General features: G+C 39.1%; 1 protein-coding gene across 2 annotated transcripts in view; it reads right to left on the bottom strand.

The window, feature by feature from the left end:
• Positions 1-20532, bottom strand: part of TMEM132D (transmembrane protein 132D) — a 264377-nt gene that overhangs the window by 198350 nt on the left and 45495 nt on the right. For both annotated transcript variants that reach the window (XM_069871349.1, XM_069871348.1), the window contains exon 2: positions 3839-4727. In XM_069871349.1, the coding sequence (XP_069727450.1) occupies positions 3839-4727 (889 nt within the window). The remainder of the gene's footprint in view (positions 1-3838; positions 4728-20532) is intronic.

Raw genomic sequence — 20532 nt, 5'->3', positions numbered from 1 at the left:
ATTTCCTTTATTTTCCATCTGTCCAAGCCATGATTTCCAGTCCACTGGAGCAAAAGCAATGGTAAAAGCATTTTGCCAGCAGCTCTTGGCCTCACTTTATGAATACAGTTCCAAGTCTTGCTGCAATTCAAGGTAGAACTTCCACAAGTAAGGGACTGATTCAAAATAAGCATTAGTACAATTTTCTCATAAAAGAGTTGATGGGGGAGGAGGAAAGGGGCACTTTCCTTTATCAGAGATATGAGAGTGAGAAGAGACCAGACAGAATCAGCACACAGTGTCTTTATTAATATTTACTATACAGAAGCAGAAACTCTGAAGACCAATATCCATTACAGTGCACGGCAGCCACTAGTACACAAGGTTTTGTCCCAAGAAGCAGCACTGCCACAGCAATCGGAGGACGCAGCATGGAAGTAGCCACTATTCCAAGCCCTGCCAGGTTCAAGGAGGTAGCAGATTAGCCAACTCACTTAAAGTGACCCTTGAAGCTTTCTGATTATTTGTGGCTGCAAGAAGAAATCTGGTCTTCATTCCATGACAACAGCTGGCAGCGCTACCCATATTAGCCTCTTATTAACCAGATGCAAGAGGTACCTACAGAACTAATTTATGGTCTGCACAAACTAAGGATTTAAGCAAGGTTTTCTCTACACTCTTGGGATTCCATTCCTTCTTTGGAACCTCAAAGCTGGAAACAGCCAGAAGTTTGTTAGAGCCAAGTTCCGCTCCAGAAGTGACTTGTTGAAAACCAGATTGGTGAAACAAGGCATCTTGAAACACATCACTTCCTCTATAGCCCTTACAAGCTACCTGACCACAGAGTGGGTTTCAATGTGCAATTCTCTGCTTACCCCATCTAGTTTACATTGCCCAACAGGCATGTGGTTTTGGGTTTTTTTTTCATTTAGAAATACAAAAGCTGGCCATGAGTTGGTAAGAATCCATACACCGCATGGGAAAAAGGCCTCATTTGGAAAAAAACAGAGGGACCTACTGTGTAACAGCTAAGGCCAGGTACTGTTCTTCCTCTCTTCAAACTGCATTTTTCCTTGGACTCCCCACTTCTTCCAAGTGGACGAGGTCTGTTATCCTTTCTTATGTATTACAATCAATCATTTTATTGATTATCTAAATGAATGGCTTATTTCTGCTCAGTTGTTCTCCATCTCAACTGACAGGATGGAGAACCTTTCATGCATCTGTTCGTAGCCTCATATTTCCATGTCCTAACAGGATGAAACTTCTTTCAGTCTACTTTGATCCAATGTTTGTACCTCCACAAACCAAAAGAATTTAAAGCTTGAGAGACTTAAAACTCAATCAGGTCACAGAAAAGGTCTCCATTGGCTTTTACACAATGCCAGCTGGAGAGTCTGTTCTGAAACCAGAACAGGCAGGCATATCACAAATGCCCTCTTGAGTTATCCATGTCAATAGAACATATATAGTGTAATCACAGAACAGTCTGGGCTGCCATGGACCTTAAAAGATCATTTAGTTATGGATAATGGATATCCTAGACTGACATGCAAGATTTCCAGTCATGAAAAAGGACCTTATTTCAGTCAAAGGCTACTTCAATATCTAATCACAGCGACATTCACTCCTAAAGAGAGGGCCATGATAGAAGCGTTCATGTCCTGTGTGACACTGAGCTAAGAGGAGATGCCAACAGAAAAAAGAACTTGAGCCAAAGCACTTAATCAAGCTTAATTTTTGCTCTTACCTGGTAGTTGCTGGTACCGTTACAACATTATATTACATATAAACTAGCGCCCACTGAAAACCGAATTAGCTATGTACGTGTCATGGAGGGAAGAATGCAAAACACAGGTATCACAATTCTGACTAAGAAAACAACCAAACAAAAGCTTAGACATGCTGTAGCTAGATCAAAGACAAGACATGCAATCTTGCTTTAGAAGCACAGTAGAACAGATATTTTAACTACTCTGATATTGCAGCAGATTATTCTGAAAGCCAGTTACTGTTAGAAAAGCAGGTCAAGAGAAATCAAAACTCAGGAAAGTGACAAGAGTAACACCAAGCTCTTACAGAACTTTATGTTTTTAAAAAGCAAAAGCAAATTGATGTTTTTGAAGAAAAAAATGCCACATTTTTCATTTTGAACCAGTATTTGCTATCTATTTTTAACCTTTTTTTGTTTTACGATACCTTAGATCTCAAAATAAAAAGATAAAATTCAAACACGTCATTTCCTTTTTCTTCCAGAAAATTAATTTTAGAAGCTTTCATTAAAAAATCTGTGCATTCAGTTTTCATCCTAATTTAAACAAAGCAAGATTTGTGAAAATTTTATAAACCTACATAATATAATTATCATGGTTATAACTAGTTCTACTTTCAATTGATCACAGCTTTCAGAAATATACTTGCTTTGAAGTCAGATATCTAAGCCCCTGTATTTACAGAGTAAAAACAATGAAAGATTTTTGCCTCAGTTCTCTCTTAGAGAGAAATGGTTTTTAGTGTTAGTATTTAAACCAATTTTCATATGCATGTCTAGGGTAACATCCTTTTAAAAGTTATCAGTATAGACAAAGACAGAAAAGCATCCCTGAAGTCTTAGTATGAGGAACTTGGGTCGTCAGTCTTGAAATTAGTCACTCAAGAAGTAACTTTAATCTTAGGCAGTTTGACTCAGAAAATTAAAATCTGATACGGTAAGAAGAGCGGGTAGTCCATTGGTGTTTGTCCTCTAGCAGATAAAGAGGAAAGTCAAAGCTGACACACCTTTACTCCAGTATGAGGAACACATCCAATCTGAACAATGTTCCATTTACTGCTTTGTACCATTTTAATAATTGGGTCCTGAAACATATCCTAGGTGATTTTAGCCAGAGAATATTTGGAGTTTGAGACGTATAACCACCAGAGAAAGGAGAGTGTATTTTGTCTCAAGTCAGAGTAGGATATGATTTCTTAGATGAAGGCATCAAGCACCTCTAGTGCTCAGCACAGCTCTTAACTCCAGCGCATATGATGCCCCTACTCTTTGGATTTATGTTTTGTGAGCTTTTGCGAGCTTTGGCATCACTGGTCATTTCTAGCACAAATAGTCCAGTTCTAAAAGAGCTGACGTGAGCCATTGATATGGGCTAAAAGAATGATATCAGCTCTACACACACCAATCTTGTTTGTGTCAGGCACACAACCCTAATTTATAGTGCTGGAACACAGAGTGGAAAACTTGAAAAGACAAGACAACTAGACGGCCTCACTTGCATGCCATGCACATCTACTCTTTGCCACAGAACAGTCTTTGTTGTTCTTGCTTTTATTATATTGTTGGCTGTAGTGATCTTTCCACTTTAATACCCTAATGCTTGGAAAGCAAAGTAAATCACTACAGCACGTGATGTTACATCCAAAACAAAACCACCAGCACCCTCACATATTTTCCATTTTCATAAATGGTTTTGTTATATCAATAATACTTAGGAATCCTAAACATCCTATGAAACAGAACCAGGCTTACAACAAGTTAAGGAGAGATGTTTAAGCATATTAATCCTACTTAGATGCCTAATTCTTGCTCACTTCCTATAAATACTTTTGAAGATTTGAGCTTTACTAATCTTAATAGGAGTTCAAGGAGAGATTAGGAGCAGTGGCACATTTAAAATCTCCTGAGCTGGAGTTTATCTTGTGAGACTGAACAGTGGGAGAAATGTTGAGTCAACCAACTGCAATACAAGTTCCGTAAAGCAGCAATTGAAGGTTTGTTAGGCAGTTTACACATGAGAAAGACTTCTCATACCAAGAGTAGTGAAACAAAGAAACAAGGTACCAAAGAAACACAAACTAGCCTTACCTCAGTGTGAACTGATCTTCTGTTGAGTTTTTAGCAACAGATACAAGGAAAGTCAAAATGTCACCTTGCTTGACAGTCTTTGGTGCGTACTGGATGGCAATGTTATTATCCAATCTCATTTCATTTAAAGAAGGGCCAGCATGTGTCTGGTAAAGGAAAACACTTCCAATCCTCTGCAAAGGAGGTCCCGACTCATCAATGTCATTGCGCCCTGGTCGGATTCCATTACTTTTCCTTACATCCTCCTTGGTGCATTCCCCTTTCTCATCTCCTGGTTGTATGGCATAGTAAAGCTCCACAGGGCTCCCTTCAGACTGATCCATTTGTTTCTTACGGCCAGCAACAACCGTGGGGGGGTTAAACCAGCTTGGCAGAAGCTCCAGCTCTGCCACACACAATCCCAGATCCCCTTGCAATCTGCAGCTGCCTCTGACTTCCCGCGTCTCTCGGAAGGCAAACACCCGCAGGCAGGGCAGCCGTTCCGTGGTGCTATAGTCATCCCAGTCCCTGCCCACGATGTAGAACAGGACCTGGACTTTGGGCTTGCTTGGGTAAATTTTGTCACTCATTATGAAGGCCTTAAGTTTCCAATTAAAGGAGAACTTGTTAGTAGATCCAAATGGATTTGAAGACAACATTAAGTCCTGGGGCACTACTTGTTCAACGGAAAAAGGTCCATAGCTGGCATTTAACACTGGTGGCCTCTTGGATTTGTAGATCAAAAAGGATTCCACTCGGGACTGCAAGCTAGAATTCCTCATAATATCCTGGTTGGCTTCCTTAAGAAAGAAGGAAATATCCGCATTGTGGATACGATAGGTCACAGGCAAGTAAGTTGGCAGTAAAGAAAATCTCTGTATGCTCTCCAGGATCCCTCGACTCTCAGTCACTGTTGAAAGGAAAGGAAAGTTTAAAAGATCAGATCTTCAAGTCATACTGTGATATAACCTCGCTGACTTTATTGAGAGGATTGACAGAGCTGAAGGTGATACCAGTGGCATAGCAAGCATCATCGTGCAGAAGTTGCCTGCACAGATGAAGATTTACCTAGTTAGCTTGGAAAACAAAGTTATGTTCTACATGGTAGCTAGGTTAAAAGAAGTAGCTTGCGTAGGTTTGCCCATGCCAAAGGTCACATCTTCAATTGTAATACACATTTATTATAGGAGAGCAAAATTACTCAGTTGGCATCTGCAACATGAGATCACTGTACAGGCACATTGAAAAGAAATTTGATCACTAAAGAAAGCTGCGCCTGTAGAGGAAACCAATGCAATGATTTTATATTACATGCTGCACATGGACCACTTGAAGTTCACTTCAACCTTCTTCTCAGCACTCTCAAGCAAAACATGGACTTTAAAGTGGTTTCCTGCACAAGGCTGAATTTTGCTTTAAAAATAGTTAGCACAATAACCATTTACACAAAAGCTCCTTTACAACACTGGTACTAGAAGTTTTCAAAAGGAGCTTTATTTGCATCCCTTCTCTTTTACTTCATACACGAAAAGAGGTTTTTGACTTTTTTTCTGTAAAAAAAGTGTCACAATTCATGCCACTGTCGCTGCCTAACCCTATGTTGTTCCTTAACACAACTGAATTATCTGTAGGCTGAACATCACTGCACACTGAAAGAACATTTTCAATGACACTAAGCCTCTCTTACTGCAAGATATCTATTTTAACCGTGCCATCAAGCAATTACCTGAGGCAGGCTATCATATTAAAGAATAAGCTTTCCATCCTTTCTAGGAACTGTCAGTCCCAAAGACATACTGTTAAAAAATACAGATGCAAATACAACACGACCTTTCCTGTTTGAACACCTGACCTTCGTCTTCACACCCTAATTGTGAAATAAACTGCATTTTTTTTTCCATAACAAATTCAAATCCTTACCCTTACTGAGAAAAGAAACAAAGGGTTACCACAGATGGTTATTCAAAGACAACCCAGTTTCTCAAGCTCTAGTCCACAACTGCTTTATTAGTACTTATTTTTTTGTTAGGCATCTGACCTAAATATTTATTCTCTCATCAAGTACCATGGTGGCCTAAACTGATGTGTTACTCCTAACCACCACTCTATTACTGATCTACTTCAAGTCACTGCAAATCTTAGAACAGGATAGAAGAGATTTGTTATCTGCAAATCCTACAGGAAGGTATAATTCCTAAAACCCACTGCTTTCAGACCATGAATGTTCACTAAAAACGATCTGGAAATGCCTCACACAGCAAAAGTCATCTTATCTACCTATGGGCTGTATAACCTGAAAGGCAAATTTGCTTTTGCAGGAGAGGAGGCTAATACTGATGCTACCCATAACCTCCACAGTAAAAGGGGACCCATTGACTTTATCCAGGCTCAGATAAGTTGTTTTTCCTGTGCTGCCATTCTATGTCCAACAAATAAGGGTATTACTATGTATTTTGTCTCACCTTTTGTCTGTGTAGACTGCAAAGGCAACAGACTTAGAATCATAGAATCATAGAATAACCAGGTTGGAAGAGACCCACCGGATCATCGAGTCCAACCATTATCCTAGTATTTACTTAAGAGCTTCACCTACACTAGCAAGGCTGTGATCTCAGTTAAGGTCTCTAGGGAAAACTGTAATGCAAACCAACAAACTGGAAAACTGAGCAAAAAAAAAAGAAAAATACAGCTGGCTATTTTAAATAAATAAATAAACAGAACGCCAAATCACAAACAAGCAAAAGTTCAGCTTTAATACAGAGGAATGAGTCTCGGAATGAAAGAGGTCAGGAAGGAAGGATTGCAGAGAAAGGTTTCACAGTTGTGGAAATCTTTCTGTCTTGAAAATCTGAAATTCGTCTCCCAATAAAAAATTAAAATAAAACTTTACTTATAAATGTTTAATTAATGTCAATTCTTAAATCCCATCGAGAATTAGAAATAAATTCCATATGAAGGATTGGGAAAATGGCCCTGGCACACATCATCATATGAGACTGTAAATTGCAACAGCCATGAAAGGCTGAAGTGCCATGATTGCGAGAGGTGGGAAGGCTAGATCTCGTTTGAACTTAGAGAAAGTCACACCCAAGATGTTTCTGCTTATGTTTTCATCAGGAGTAAACCGCAGAGATTCTTTGCATGCAAAGACACCCTTCATTTTAGCCATGGTCTTTTCAGCATTCAGCTCCCACTCTCTCTCCAGATACTCACTGAGAGCAGATGAGGTTTTTAAAGACCTTTTTCTAGATAATCCCCCAACAAAGATTTCTAACAACTCTAAATGGCTTTGCTAGTACTTAGAGTTGCAGGGATGCATCTCTCCTATCCAGCCCTAAGGCGAAATCTGTTCTGCTGTTGTATTCCTCAGATCACCCAGCCCATAACATCCTTCCTCCATCTAATGTCCCATTTATAAATTCCACACTCATTTTGTACTCCTCCCAACAGCTTGGCAAAGCACCATTAAACACAGTGAGGCATCAAGGAGGCAACATAGAGGGAGGAAAAAAGCTCAGGGTATTCAATTTTTTATTTCCCCTATTTTGATTGCAGCTCCCTCCCTTACATTCCACAGGGAGAAGTACATTATTTTTATATTAAAACTAACAGAGTGTTTCACCTCATAATTTTTTAATCATTTATTTTAGTGCTTAATTATCTGAGGGATTAAAAATCTTCCCTCTGTATTCCTCATCTCCACAGGACAATGTTCCTCAGAGTTTGTAAATCAATGAGTCTTTGGACTAGGAGAGCTACACAAATTACTAAAAAACAAATCAAAACAAAAAAAGAACACCACACAACAAAAAAATCCAGAAGGTGAACTGCCTATTAAAAAAAAGGAAACAATCTCACCAGACAGAGCAGAGCCCATTGGTTTTTAAGCTTTTGGGCAATGGCAAACTGGTCTACTTGCTATTGAACTTTCACTACCATGAAGCTCTGGACGTGCACGGAATACAAACTGGCTTGCGCTGGAAGCTGACAGCAGCTTTCCAAACAGCCAAAGGCCAAAAATTCAAACAATTTTACACTTTTATCCTGGGAGAGTTATAATCAGCACAAACAGAAAAAAAATCCTCAAAAACTACACTGAGCTCTGCAGTACCATCTGGATTTTGACCGTGAAAGTTTATTAAGGACTCTGAAGGATAGAAAATTAAAAACAAAACCAGCTATCAGCGTCCTTAATTGCAACTATGACTATTTTTGTAAAAATTATGCATGTTTTTACAAAGGCAGAATTGCAGAAGATTACAAATTTTTGTCTCAGCGGGTGACACCCAACATAAAAGTGGAGTTTTAAAGAGTTAAATCATACCATCTACCCTAAGTATTACATCAAAGCCATACCATCGTAACCCAAATTCCATGGGAATAACCCAGCTGGATAAATCAGACTACTAGAATCGCCCAGTGAATCTCTCAGTTTGAATATGTCAAATAAAGTAAAGGATAGGAAACTGAAGCGCTGTTAAGGAAACAGCATCAAGATAAAAATATACAGTGAAATTCAGGAACTGCAATTTCTCTTTACTGTACCAATCCATCTGAAGGCTTGTCTGCTTGGGAACTTGGCAGCAGAATAACCAAGTGCAAGAGGGCAGCACATTAACCAGTCTCACTAGTTGCCTGTGTGGATGTACAACACAGTTTGACACATTCTGGGTCGATAGCAAAACCAGTGGTAGCAGATTAAAACAAACTTTGAGTTTTACCTAGCCACAGAAGGATAAAGTCCAACAACCCCTGGAGGTCTGCTCAAATTTGATTTGATTACTTGTGGCAAGCTATAGGATCCGTATATCTTAAGCTGAGACACTGCCGAGGAGAAAACAAGGTTCTTCCAGAGCACCACAGCAAGCGACGCCTCACAGCACCGCTGAATCCGAAGGGGCTGACCCTCAACTGGAGTCAGCGGCCTCACGGCAAAGTCTGGTGAAGACAATCTTCTGCAACCACAGAGTGGTGTTAGAGCATTCTGGATTTGGGAGATGATCCCCGACAGTTAGAAGCAAACCAATAAAATCTAATTTTGATGCTGTGCTTATGCCAGGAGCTATTATTTCTCAATCCCTTCTAACTACGTCTGTATTTGACCTCTCATGCTGTGAATGGTTTGTTGAGGATTTCAATCAGTAACCAACTGGGAAGAGATGCTGTAGTAATGTGGGTTTCTTCCTTCTCTCTGTAGTAAATCCCCCCAACTGACACTGTTTGAAAAACACATTATTGGTGGGAGAAGCAAATTCTTTGCAGGTGAGCGAATTTGAAAAAAAAAAAAAAGAATCTGATAAAAAGGCAGCATAATCACCCTCCCCCTACAAAGCCAAGGCTTGTGCTTATGTTATATCCCAAAAAATGACATTGTCAACCTGCTGCATTTACTTTCCAAAAGGCCACGCTGCTTCCTTCATCAAGATATTAATTTTGCATTGCAATCTGGCTAAAGATCTTAAATCTTTATTTCTTCAATCTTATTTAACATCAGCTCTCAGTCAATGGCAAACCCGCTATTCATAGCTCAGTTTTACTGCAGTTATTGACCATGTTTTCAGAAAACTAAAGAGATCTGCTAGACCATTCACTTCATTCTATATTGCCAGATCCTCAGGATTTCATTGCCCTAACAGTTACTTTATTTTTAAAACTGTTCAGTCCACGATCGTCCAGCGTTCATGAGAAATAAAACATGCTTCCAATCACTATTATGCTACTACATAAAAAAAAATAAATAGCCTTTTTCTTGTAGCTTCTTAGGAAAATTGCCTTACCAGCTGCAAGCTCAGACTGGTAACACAACAGATGAATTTTGGTGCCGTATCTTGGGGATAGAGAAGAGTTGCTCTTTTCAGTCTGGACAAAAAAATTACCTTTTTAGTTAGTTTCAGCTGTTCTTGAATCTTCTGAACACTTTTTCTCTCCTAAGTTTGTTATGCATTGCAATTTTATTTTATTTTTTTAGCCAAAATCTCTAGAAAACAGAAAATCTGGTAGCGTAATCTGTTTTCACATCTGAAAACTAACATCTCAAGGATGTCTGTTCCAATAAAACTTCATGCTCGCTTTTGGGAAATTAAGACATTCCAGTCCTAACCTATTTAAGTTGCTGAATTCACTAATGCTCAGAAGTGAGGCCATTTAAAGCTCAGCTATAAACATAGTGAATACCATCCCCAGTTGTATCTCACTCAGCTCCTAACGGAGAGATGATCTACTCCACCAGTATGCATCACTTATGATGGAAAGAGTCAATTAAGACTGTGTTACATGAATATCTGAGTAGTATCATTTCATAGAATCATAGAATAACCAGGTTGGAAGAGACCCACCGGATCATTGAGTCCAACCATATTTCCATCTTGCAGGAGTTGTTGGTTGCTCATCTTGTTCCTTCCTTATGTTCAAGTATCCTTCTGTGCAGCCCTTGCACATCAACAGACAGAATTGGAGCTTTCCAAGGATGACTTACTGCGTTCCTCCTTTTGCCAGTCTTGCAGCAGCTTCAATTTGCTTAAAACAAGTAGCACTGCATTTTCAAGCTTTTGATTAAGTGCTCTGCTTTATCGAGAACAGTTTTATGACACAGTGACAAAGTGATGGGAGGTTTTGATGGCAGGCAGGAAGGCAGGCGATGCCGGCTTTGTGGCAGTTGCTTATTTTGCTCGTTGAAAAGCGATTAAGTTGCTCATTGGTTACACTTTGCAGCGGTGCTCAACAGAAGTTCAGAGGGAGGGAGCACTGTAGATACAGCTCAGAGCAACAGGGCTGTCAAGAACATCCACAGCTCAGATGCATTGGAGGGCAACAAATAAAATGCACAGGAAGAAACACACTGCACCACATGATCAAAAACCTGCAAACTCACCCAGGATCTTGGCGCAGTTGATTTTCTTTGAGATCATTTTCACACAGCTGCACACCTAATCTGTGCAGTAAGACAGAGTCATGAAGCTATTTTCATGACTTGATGCCATAAATACATGAATATCCCACAGATACCCAGACTGAAAATTGGATGCTAGAGTTATTCCCTGACAAGAAATAAAATCAAAAGCTGTAAGATTAATCTTCAGTTAGGTTATGCTATGTTACATGCATCCAAAAGCGAACTGCTTGGTATCCAGCTTTACAGGGTAGGTTTCTTCCCTAGTTAGCATCTCACTTCAGCATTGATTCTGGGAATTTAATTACATTATTAAATCTTTATTACTTCCGTGACCAGAAGCCTTAACTAAAATCAGACTTTATCAGAAGAAGCAGTATTTGCTTGAAAGAATCTAAAATTCAAGTTAATGGACAAGGTTTTAAGAACTGGAAATTGATGCAAAAGAGTGATGGGATTTACCAAAAGTTATAAAGCCAGCATGCATTCAGGGCTGGAAAGTAGTCATAAACCCCTAATTCCCCTCTGTAGTTACTATTTGATATGAACATTTCAAGAACATTTTCAGAAGCAATATTTTGATAAAACCTGAAAATGTAAGGGGAGGGGTGAGGACTCCTCACACGAACAGGGCAACAGCTAAGTTTTCTTATCCTGAATATGACCTATTTCTTACTTGTATTATTTCCTTAAGAAAACATAATTGTACATATAAACATTCAGCGATTACATTATTCTCTACACAGCTGTGTAAGGCTGAAATAACTGACTCATTACTATAGCTACTCACACTGGAGCACTGATATTCTATCATTCTTCACCTACCTGCTTGGAAGGGCTTACTAATATGGAAATAAAAGAATCCAGCCTATCTGGCAGCAGGAACCCTAATCTTTCCTCCTAGTGTTGTTGCACTGTTAGAGAACAGTTTCCATAAAAAAATTCACGCTTTCAGAAACAAACACCAGGATTCTATAGGCTAAGTACCAGCACAAGAGCATTAAGGTTATATCAACGTGTCGTAAATAGGAAAACAAAACCAGAAACCTGGAACCAAAGAGTCATGCATTTAGCTGTGGCAAATTAAAAAGAAAATGTGGCTTCGAAGCCTGAAGTCACCAATTTATTTTTAAGTCCTTTCCTTACTAGTACGTCAGATTGCTCAACCTGCTTCACTTTATAATGTTCCCTACAGCTGTTTCACCCTTGGGAAACAGTCATTCCTCTCCAAGAACAATGCTGTTCCCAACCTGTCAACATCCACCCCTTCTTCTCCCCAAGATATTACAAGTCTTGTTCCAGTTCCGCAAGTCTGTGCAGAGCTTGGTACAAAGCAAGAGAAAGATCACTTGAACATCAAGGCCAGAGACTGTGCAGAAGAGCTTCTCTGTAAGAAGGTAGCTCCTCATCTCTTGTAAGAGATGATTTAAAGAAGTCGGAGTGTTGTTAGAGTGTGCAACATGCATTAAGTGACAGTCACAAAGTAGATGCTGAATAAAGCAAATTAAACTTTGCGCAGATGGAGACAGAAATGATGGTACAAATTATTTAAGAGGAATACACACTTGCAAACCATTCTTTTTATGAAAACTATCAAACATTGCTACTGCGGTGAGAAACAAACAATTTTTAAGTGCCAAGTGCTGCAAGGAAGGAAATACTCTGGCACAACGTGCTTAAACTTCGTGAGAATATTCCTGTGCAGAAAGACAAATCAGCTAAGGCTTTGCTGAAACAAAGGCTGGACTCCTTTGCAAGAGGCAAAGTAACAGCCTGCCCATCAAAACATGCATTAACCACCTTTGCTTCTGTGTTATCAATCCTGCTTGACTGCTCTTTTCAGCAATCTGTAGTCCACCTTGCAATTTCTCCATTAACTCCACAAAGAAGATTCCCACTTGGGTCATGGAAAGGAAGAAAACCTCCTAATGAAACACAGTATGAAATTCATCCCCAGAAGGGTCTCCAAATACAATGCTGAATCAGAAAACAATGCATATACCTGCAGAGCAACCCTCAATTAAGAAATCTGCTCCATCTTCAGTAGTGTACTATTTGGCCCACCTCAAAGAACTGTCATTCAAGGGTATCATGCTTCTGATTCAACTTAAAGGCGTGCAGTAAATCTGGATGATAGACTTTGTACCTGCTGTCAGTGTGTCCCAGACCAAGTACACAGGGTCACATGTTTCATCTGACCATTCAACTGCTGTGACCATGACTGTTATTTATGCCATCAATACGACGTTACCAGACCACAATGACTTCTATTAAATAGAGTCTCCACACAATCTCTTCCACACAGGAAGTTTTATTTTACAGAAAAAATTAGGAAATCATTCAGAAAAAAAGATATTTTAGAGAGGGAGCTCTAGCTCCACCAGACAAAGCAACTGGCACCACAGAAGCAATCCTCCACCTTAACATAAGCCACTATCTGATGCTTCAAAAGCAGGGCAATAAACTGAAAGCAAAATTAATCTATCAGTTCACAGGTCTACCTGTCAGGAACTCCTAGTGGACTGCCACAAGTAAGTCTGGAAGTAGAATCATGACATCAAAGGATTTCCATGCCTCCACACCTGGAGTATGTAGATGGATCTCACCTGGAGTGAGAGCAGGTATAACCAGCCTGCATAACTTTATATGCATGACTCCAAGGATGATCAAAGTCACATACTCGCCCAGCACTTGTCATACTTCAACTGTATTATTTGACTGGATGGGTTTATAAATGCTTATCCTTGATACACTCTCATGGATGCAGATTGTAATCCCAGCTGCTGTATCAAACCAGGAACTCCAGTTTCCTTATTAGGTCTGATTATCAGTCAGATAAGATCTTTTTTGACAACAGCACTATAGCCTGATGACACAATATTTTCTTTGAATATCCCATTTTACTGAATTTTGAAGACGTTTTTGTAAATGAATCATTGATGTTGGGACAAGCTACATCATCATTCATTAGGAGAGAGATGAGCAATCTTGAAGTTATTTTATTATTCACATTGACAGACAGATGAAAAAGTTATTTAAAGAAAAAGGCTGAAGAGGAAGACATACACCTTTATATTACCAAGTGATACGAAAATGATCAGAGAACAATCGTATAACAAAGGCAAGTTCCCACCTGAAAAAGCAGTAAAGTAATAATTACAGAGAAAAGTATTAAGATAAAAGGATATGGCACTGTTTCACACTAGATCTGATGTCACGCTGAACATGAAAGGGCAGAGCAGTGACGGGCACCACAAAGTTTACAGTAAAAAATTCCCCAAACCCTCAGTCACATTAACTACTGGGACACTGGGAAATAGCAGTTACGAAAGTTTTCTGACTTTTTTTTTTTGCAGATGCAAAACATCAATAATCACAGAGAGGGCTGTCCCCAATTCATCAACTGCATGGGATGTGAGGAGTAAAGTACTAGACATGGTACATGATTCATCACTCCTTTGAGTGTGTCACTGCTTACAGCAAATAGAGAGCTTTCATGACTAACTCACCGGGCCATCGTGACATACAAGCTCTCTTGGCCTTTTCTGCAAATTTAATGCATTTATTTAATGAACTGTAAAAGATAGAATCTCTCTTTAATGAGCCAGGCTAGCTGCTGCTCACATATGGCTCAAGCTACACTAACGGTGAAAGAACTAAGAGGCAAGAGCTTCAGTGCCCGACATACTGAAAGATTTCTCAGACTTTCAGTGGCAACAGGCTGTCTCCCTCTCTGTCCCTGCTCCTCTTCTACGCCTCTACTTGCCAAGAAAGAAAGAAATGATGAAGACTTCAAAAATTTTAAAAAAACAAATTCAAACACATACACAGACACCCCAACCTTCCCCCTACAGCTTAGAGCACTGAAATTTTTGCCAAGAGTATCTTGATTTAAACACTATTTCTACTGTAATGTTTAGGAACCAATGAGTACAGCTGGATAGTTGGGGTGTGCAGAGTGTCAAGAGCCCAACACCAATCGTCAAATTCCTCATGACAGACAGAAACACAGGACTGCATACGGAACAGCCTTAAATTGCTTAAATGGCCTCTATTCAGACAATAAGAAGTCAAATAAATATATTATGCCTAAAATGTCTGCAAAGTTCACCCCTCATTTTCTGCAAGGATACTCAGGACTGTGTGGAGGCTGCAGTTCTGCTATCAGGCCATTATTGATGGGAAGAAGAAAATTCTAAGCATCAAATTAACACCTGACTCAGCAAAAGTAATAGGCCAGTTTCTGCTGCCAGCCTTTTATGAGACATGCCACAGTCTATATACCGTAATCTAATTGCAGTGGAATGTGAACTGCAGAACAAAAGTGCTTGTGGCTGCTGGCTGATCATTCTTCCCCTCCAGATCATGTTTTATTTTTTAAAAAAATTCATTTTAAATCTGTTCATCTACATCATGCTTCTACATCTTGCTGCAGGCTCAGTGCCTAATACTGAATTTGTACAACCAACAATTACAATATTGATCTTCTATTGCTACATTTGCTAACAAGATAAAAAGATTTTTCTATTTTTTTTAATTCTTATTTAAATAACACCATAAAGCTGGTAGATGCAGTAAATTTCCAGGAATGTCAATAAAACTAGCTGTATTTCACTAAATACATATCCATTTTACATTCAGTAAAGAAAGAAGGAGATTAAGTTGCACTGAGAACACATGCACATATTTTTCAAGATATGAGTGGGTATTTCTGCCTGAAAGGTTTGGAAATGGGAGTGCACCACAGAAAAAAAAATATATATACATGTACACACACAAGCACAGATACAAGAAAGAATCTGACTTTGGTAGCACGGAACATTGTAAGAGCTAATTTACGCTCCTTCTTGGTTATTTCTGTTCTTTGCTATGGTCTCTGGTATGAACCTAGGAACACGGCGTCCTGAATCCATGGGGTCCTCCTGCTCAGAAAAGTCAAGAAACAAACATTTAATTTCTGTCCTGAAAAGCTGTTTTAAAAATAATATATACAGTCCAAATCTGTCAGCAACCACTAGGATATCTCACTGACTCTTCCCAGGTACAAAGGCGATACTCATTAATGGAGACGAGCAAGACCCTCCTTGACATCATCTTATTAGCTCTGGAATCACAAGGTCTTCACCCCTCATAGGAAGTTTTCACTCTTTGCTACAAGATGCATCCGTAACCCTGACACACTCCCCATCCTTTTCATCTTCTTGCCACTAAGTAGGAATTTAACGTCATTCAGAAAAATAATTTTCCTGAAAAAAAAGGCACATAAACACCAGAATAACTAACCAGGCAGTTTTTCAGGAGTCTTATTCTGACCACTGAGTGGCATCAAACTTCTGGCAGGCCTGCAGCACGCTTACAGATGCTCAACTACCTCTAACAGATCAGATACCATGCCTGATGCTATCTCCCTGTGCCAGAGAGGAAAAATGAATATCTACTTTTTTCTAAAGAAAGCTTTGCAGACCTTATTAAAGCAGCTGTGCTTGCCACTTCCTATACTTCAGCTGCTTCATTGGAAATATCCATAATAGTCCACTCCCAGATTGTGACTGCACAGAAGAGACAATCCAGTCTAAAACTTGCTGCTAAGTGGCTACTCTTTTCTGATTCCTCTTTTGCTTCCTTCCACTTGCAAAATCATGCTGTCCCCACTAGCCAAACAGAGTGGTCATCTCTTCTTTCAGCGAGATGACTCAGCTCATCTAGACTATCAGAAATAATCTACTTTTCCTGGCTCATTTTCTGGTGAATTAGCACATTGTACTGACTCAGTAAGAGACTGGCTGAGGTGCTGAGAGTGTGCTCAGGAGGGCAGAGCGATGCGCCAGAGCCCCGCTGTTGGAGAGTGGGACCAATTCCTTCTGGCAGCAGGGGGCTGCTGAATCATTCTAGATTCCTGAAGTCATCACCGTGCAGAAATCTGCATCAGTTTCAAGCCCTTGGTCAATCACAAATATGAAAATTGTTGCTTGGTTTAGCCCAGGCACAGCAAAGTCAACTGCACTGTTGCAACAACGGGTCAGCATGGCCAACCCCCAAGCCATGTTGAAAGGAATTACTTCTCTGATTTGCCAGTGCGAGACAAACACAACAGATCATTATTCTTTAGAGAGCGCCCGTTTATCTCCTTAGGAATTAGTTTCTCAAATGTATTTAGACTTTAAAGACATAAGGAGAATTTGAGGGCAAGTAACACAGCAAGTAACAGGGCGATATACCACAATGCATCTTCTCAGACTTAAAATAACTTCGAAAGTCTGACTTACTGTCCTACAGGACTATGAGTTATTTTTTTAAAAAAACAAAGCCAGTTTGCAATTTGACTGTTTATTTTGTTATGAAATATTTTGCAGCTTTAGAAATCTATTTTACAGATATGTGGCATATCACTGTATCTTCCAGATTCTTTCTGTTCTTGTTCTGGGAATAAACCACCGCGCTATTCTCTCAACTCTCATCAAAGTGTAACAGACAGAAAAGTTAAGAGGATTGAAATTATCATAATATATTTTTTCCCTCCTATCCAGGCAAGCTCCAAAGGGCATGAACTCCTGAACTTACTGGGCATTCATTTAACTAAATCTAGGGAAAGGTTTTTGCTCACACAGACCTTCAAAGTGTTATTTGGAATATGATTCTACCTTTTGAAATCATCCTCTTTCTCTTCCTTCTTATACCTACTTAAAAGTAGTTTCTAGGTAAGGTGATACTGATAGAGATGCTGCAGTGTTTCATACTCTGTAAACACCTAAAAATAGAAAGATAAGCTACAACTCTTTTTTTTCTGCCTGACAAAGGCTCCAATGTTTTCCTTGGCACTTCTTTGGGAGTTTGTTCTGTCAATTTTGAGCAGGTTTTACATCTCCTCACAGATTCTAAAGGTCATATTAAAATCTGCCTCAGCTAAATACCTTGTTTTCTTGAAACCTGACTAGAAATTGGAATGTTATACCTGGATACCACAGTCAGAATCCTCCGAGGAGGATGCCACGACACGTGGAGCTGAAGACTCCGGCTATTTAATTTTCCTCTTGGAGAATGTGGAGGATGTTTGAATGGGAGGATGTTTGAAGTATATTTGCAATAAAGACTGCAGGGGAGTTGCACAAGAAGTACCAAGAGCTCAAGCTTATTTTCCCCTACCCTGCAATTACGTTGGATACTTAAAAATCCCTGCTACTTGGACATGAATAGTTTTTACATTCTAGTCCCACTGAGAAGTTTTAAACAAAAGATTGCAGAAGCACTGCTGAAAAACATACAAAGCAACGCTCAGAAACAATAATCCTACATTTAAAACAAATTACAGGCATACTTTCTGCCAAGCAGGTCTTAAAAAGCACAAACTGAAGTCCCTGTCATAGTGAGCTCTCAGAAGCTGGTTCTCTGAGCATTCAAAACAATTACTCTCAGCAGTCTCAGTGCATATTTGCACATGTGAATCCATACAGACATTTGAAAGAGTTTAATTCATTTTTAGTGTCTACATTTGTGCACACTTAAGAGCAAACCCTACTGCAAGCACACATATTAAGATGTATATATTAAGTCTGCACCAAATGGATTCTACAATTGAGGAATTGACTGATCCTTCACATCACTGCTTGTAAATAACAGATTAAAAGATGTTCTCTAATTGAAAGTCCACAGAATAAAGAGCAGTATCTACTAGGTAAAGCGAGACAGATGGCAGGATTTGTCTGAAAGCAGAAAACCAGCAGAAAGGCATTACCCACTTTAAGTTGTATTTGGAACATGCACTGGGCACTACATTTTATTCAGAAGGGCTAGTTTATAGAACTGATGCCAGTTTGGTATATTCTACTCTAAATCTGCGTGAATAACTGACTTTTCATCTGCCCAGCTAAACTAAACAAAACTTAAAAACAATTCTCTCAGGTCAATCCAAACTGAAATTCTTTTCTTCACCCCATGACTATAAAAGGGAAGCAAAAAAAAAAAATCTAATAAAACTTTAAGATAGGATTATGTTGCCCTTTAAAAGTTAAAAAAAACCTAAAGCCTCCAACCTTTCTTCTCCATCTTACTTATTTAATATTAGTTTCACAAGAAAGCTATTCTGTGTCTATATTTTAATCCATGGCCTTTCTACTAAACTGGCATGTAAAAGAGATACTGGAACTTTTTTATTACATTCATAATGCAGTCAGGTCATTTAAAGCTTGACATCAGCCAAGGGAGGAATTCTTGAGCATACTAGCTACCTCTCTCATTGTCCTAGCTGTATAATAATCAAATCACTGGATAAATAGAAGAAATAGTTAAGCAAATATTTCCACGCCTAGTTACCATGATCCACAAATCACTACCAACTGTTGTGTTATTACATAAGAAAGATAAGGATTAAACCTGTATTTGGAAGACAAATACATAATTAAGACCGAACAGAAAAGCACCGATTACTTAATCTAATTTATGTTACTATTTCTTCTTTTACAAATTAATTTAAGCTTCTTTATGTATCTATGCATGCAGCCCACAAATACTTAAAGACCTCTTTCCCGGTTCCTGAAAAATGGTTTGAGTTGCTGAAACAAATCACAGAATGTTCAGACATTTACTGCCCGGCACTTTAGGAAACATCCAAGAATAAGTCAACCAAGGCGAACCACTGGAAGTGAAGGAAAGCAAAAGCATTAAAATGACATATTAAAAGCGTTCTCCCAAATTGCATATGGTTCACAGAGGTGCCACATATAAAATTTAAGAGTTGAGGGCTTTAAATCGTATAAATAGCAAGTGGCATTACTGATATCATAGGCCCTGAAAGTGAAAAACTTCATGTATCTTAAGTATATTTGATACCTATTTCACCTGAAAAAAGAAGACAGATCAGATCAGTTGGTAACATCTTGGAAGGAGATACTTGTAATAGGTGAAAAATCTCATATACTGCACAGAAATAGGAGAAATGTTCTCAATAAAAGGTTTATCAGATGAAGTCCACATAGTACCCTGTTAGAGCGAGAAATTCAAGCGGACTGTATGCTAAAAAGTTCCATAGCTGGTCCTTTCAGGTTGGCACATCTCTGCTGCATGTGTTTGCAGTTCCTTCCTCACCACAAAAAGAGCTAAATTATGCTTAGTCGTTACAGCAATACAAGCTAAATAAATAAATACTTTATACCTAGAGTACCTAGGTGTTTTAATTCTCAGTTTTCTGAGTGTAGCTTCCCTGAATCACCTTAAATCCACTATTACCTTGTACTGCACCTACATCAGGACCTGCAGGCTAATTCTGAAGAACAACTGGACGCTGTGCAAGGAAACACACAGTAATTACTACCACAAGCACTGTCCTCTGAGGATGGGACAGGTAACTTCCAAGAAGACCTCCCTGCTGTACGTATTTCAAACACGGTGTGAAACAAACCCCTTCTCTCTCATTTTAGCTAAAGATTTCATAGAATCATAGAATAACCAGGTTGGAAGAGACCCACCGGATCATCGAGTCCAACCATTCCTATCAAAAAGTCAGTAGGGGTTTCTGCATCTAAGTGGTTCATCAATTAAAAGCCAGAGAATTCAGGGACGTAATTTCAGATCCCTTTATTTGCCCGGTACCTGTGTTTTTGTTTTGGGAGGAGGCTGTTGTTTTCTTTGTGGTTGGTGGGGTTTTTGTTCTTTAAAGTACTGATCCTGCCAGAATATTTCAAATTGTTTACATACAAGAGGATGCGCAACCATATAATATGCATAATATGGACTTAAGTTCAGCTCTGCTTTCTGACAAGAGGACTTTTCTTTTTCCTCAGAACACAATGTGTGCTCTGCGTAGGAACACGTGTAATTCAATAGGCAAAAT

Source organism: Phaenicophaeus curvirostris, chromosome 17, assembly GCF_032191515.1.
Source record: "Phaenicophaeus curvirostris isolate KB17595 chromosome 17, BPBGC_Pcur_1.0, whole genome shotgun sequence".
NCBI lineage: Eukaryota > Metazoa > Chordata > Aves > Cuculiformes > Cuculidae > Phaenicophaeus > Phaenicophaeus curvirostris.
The sequence above is the reverse complement of the archived record's forward strand: the minus strand, read 5'-3'. Positions and strand labels throughout refer to the sequence as shown.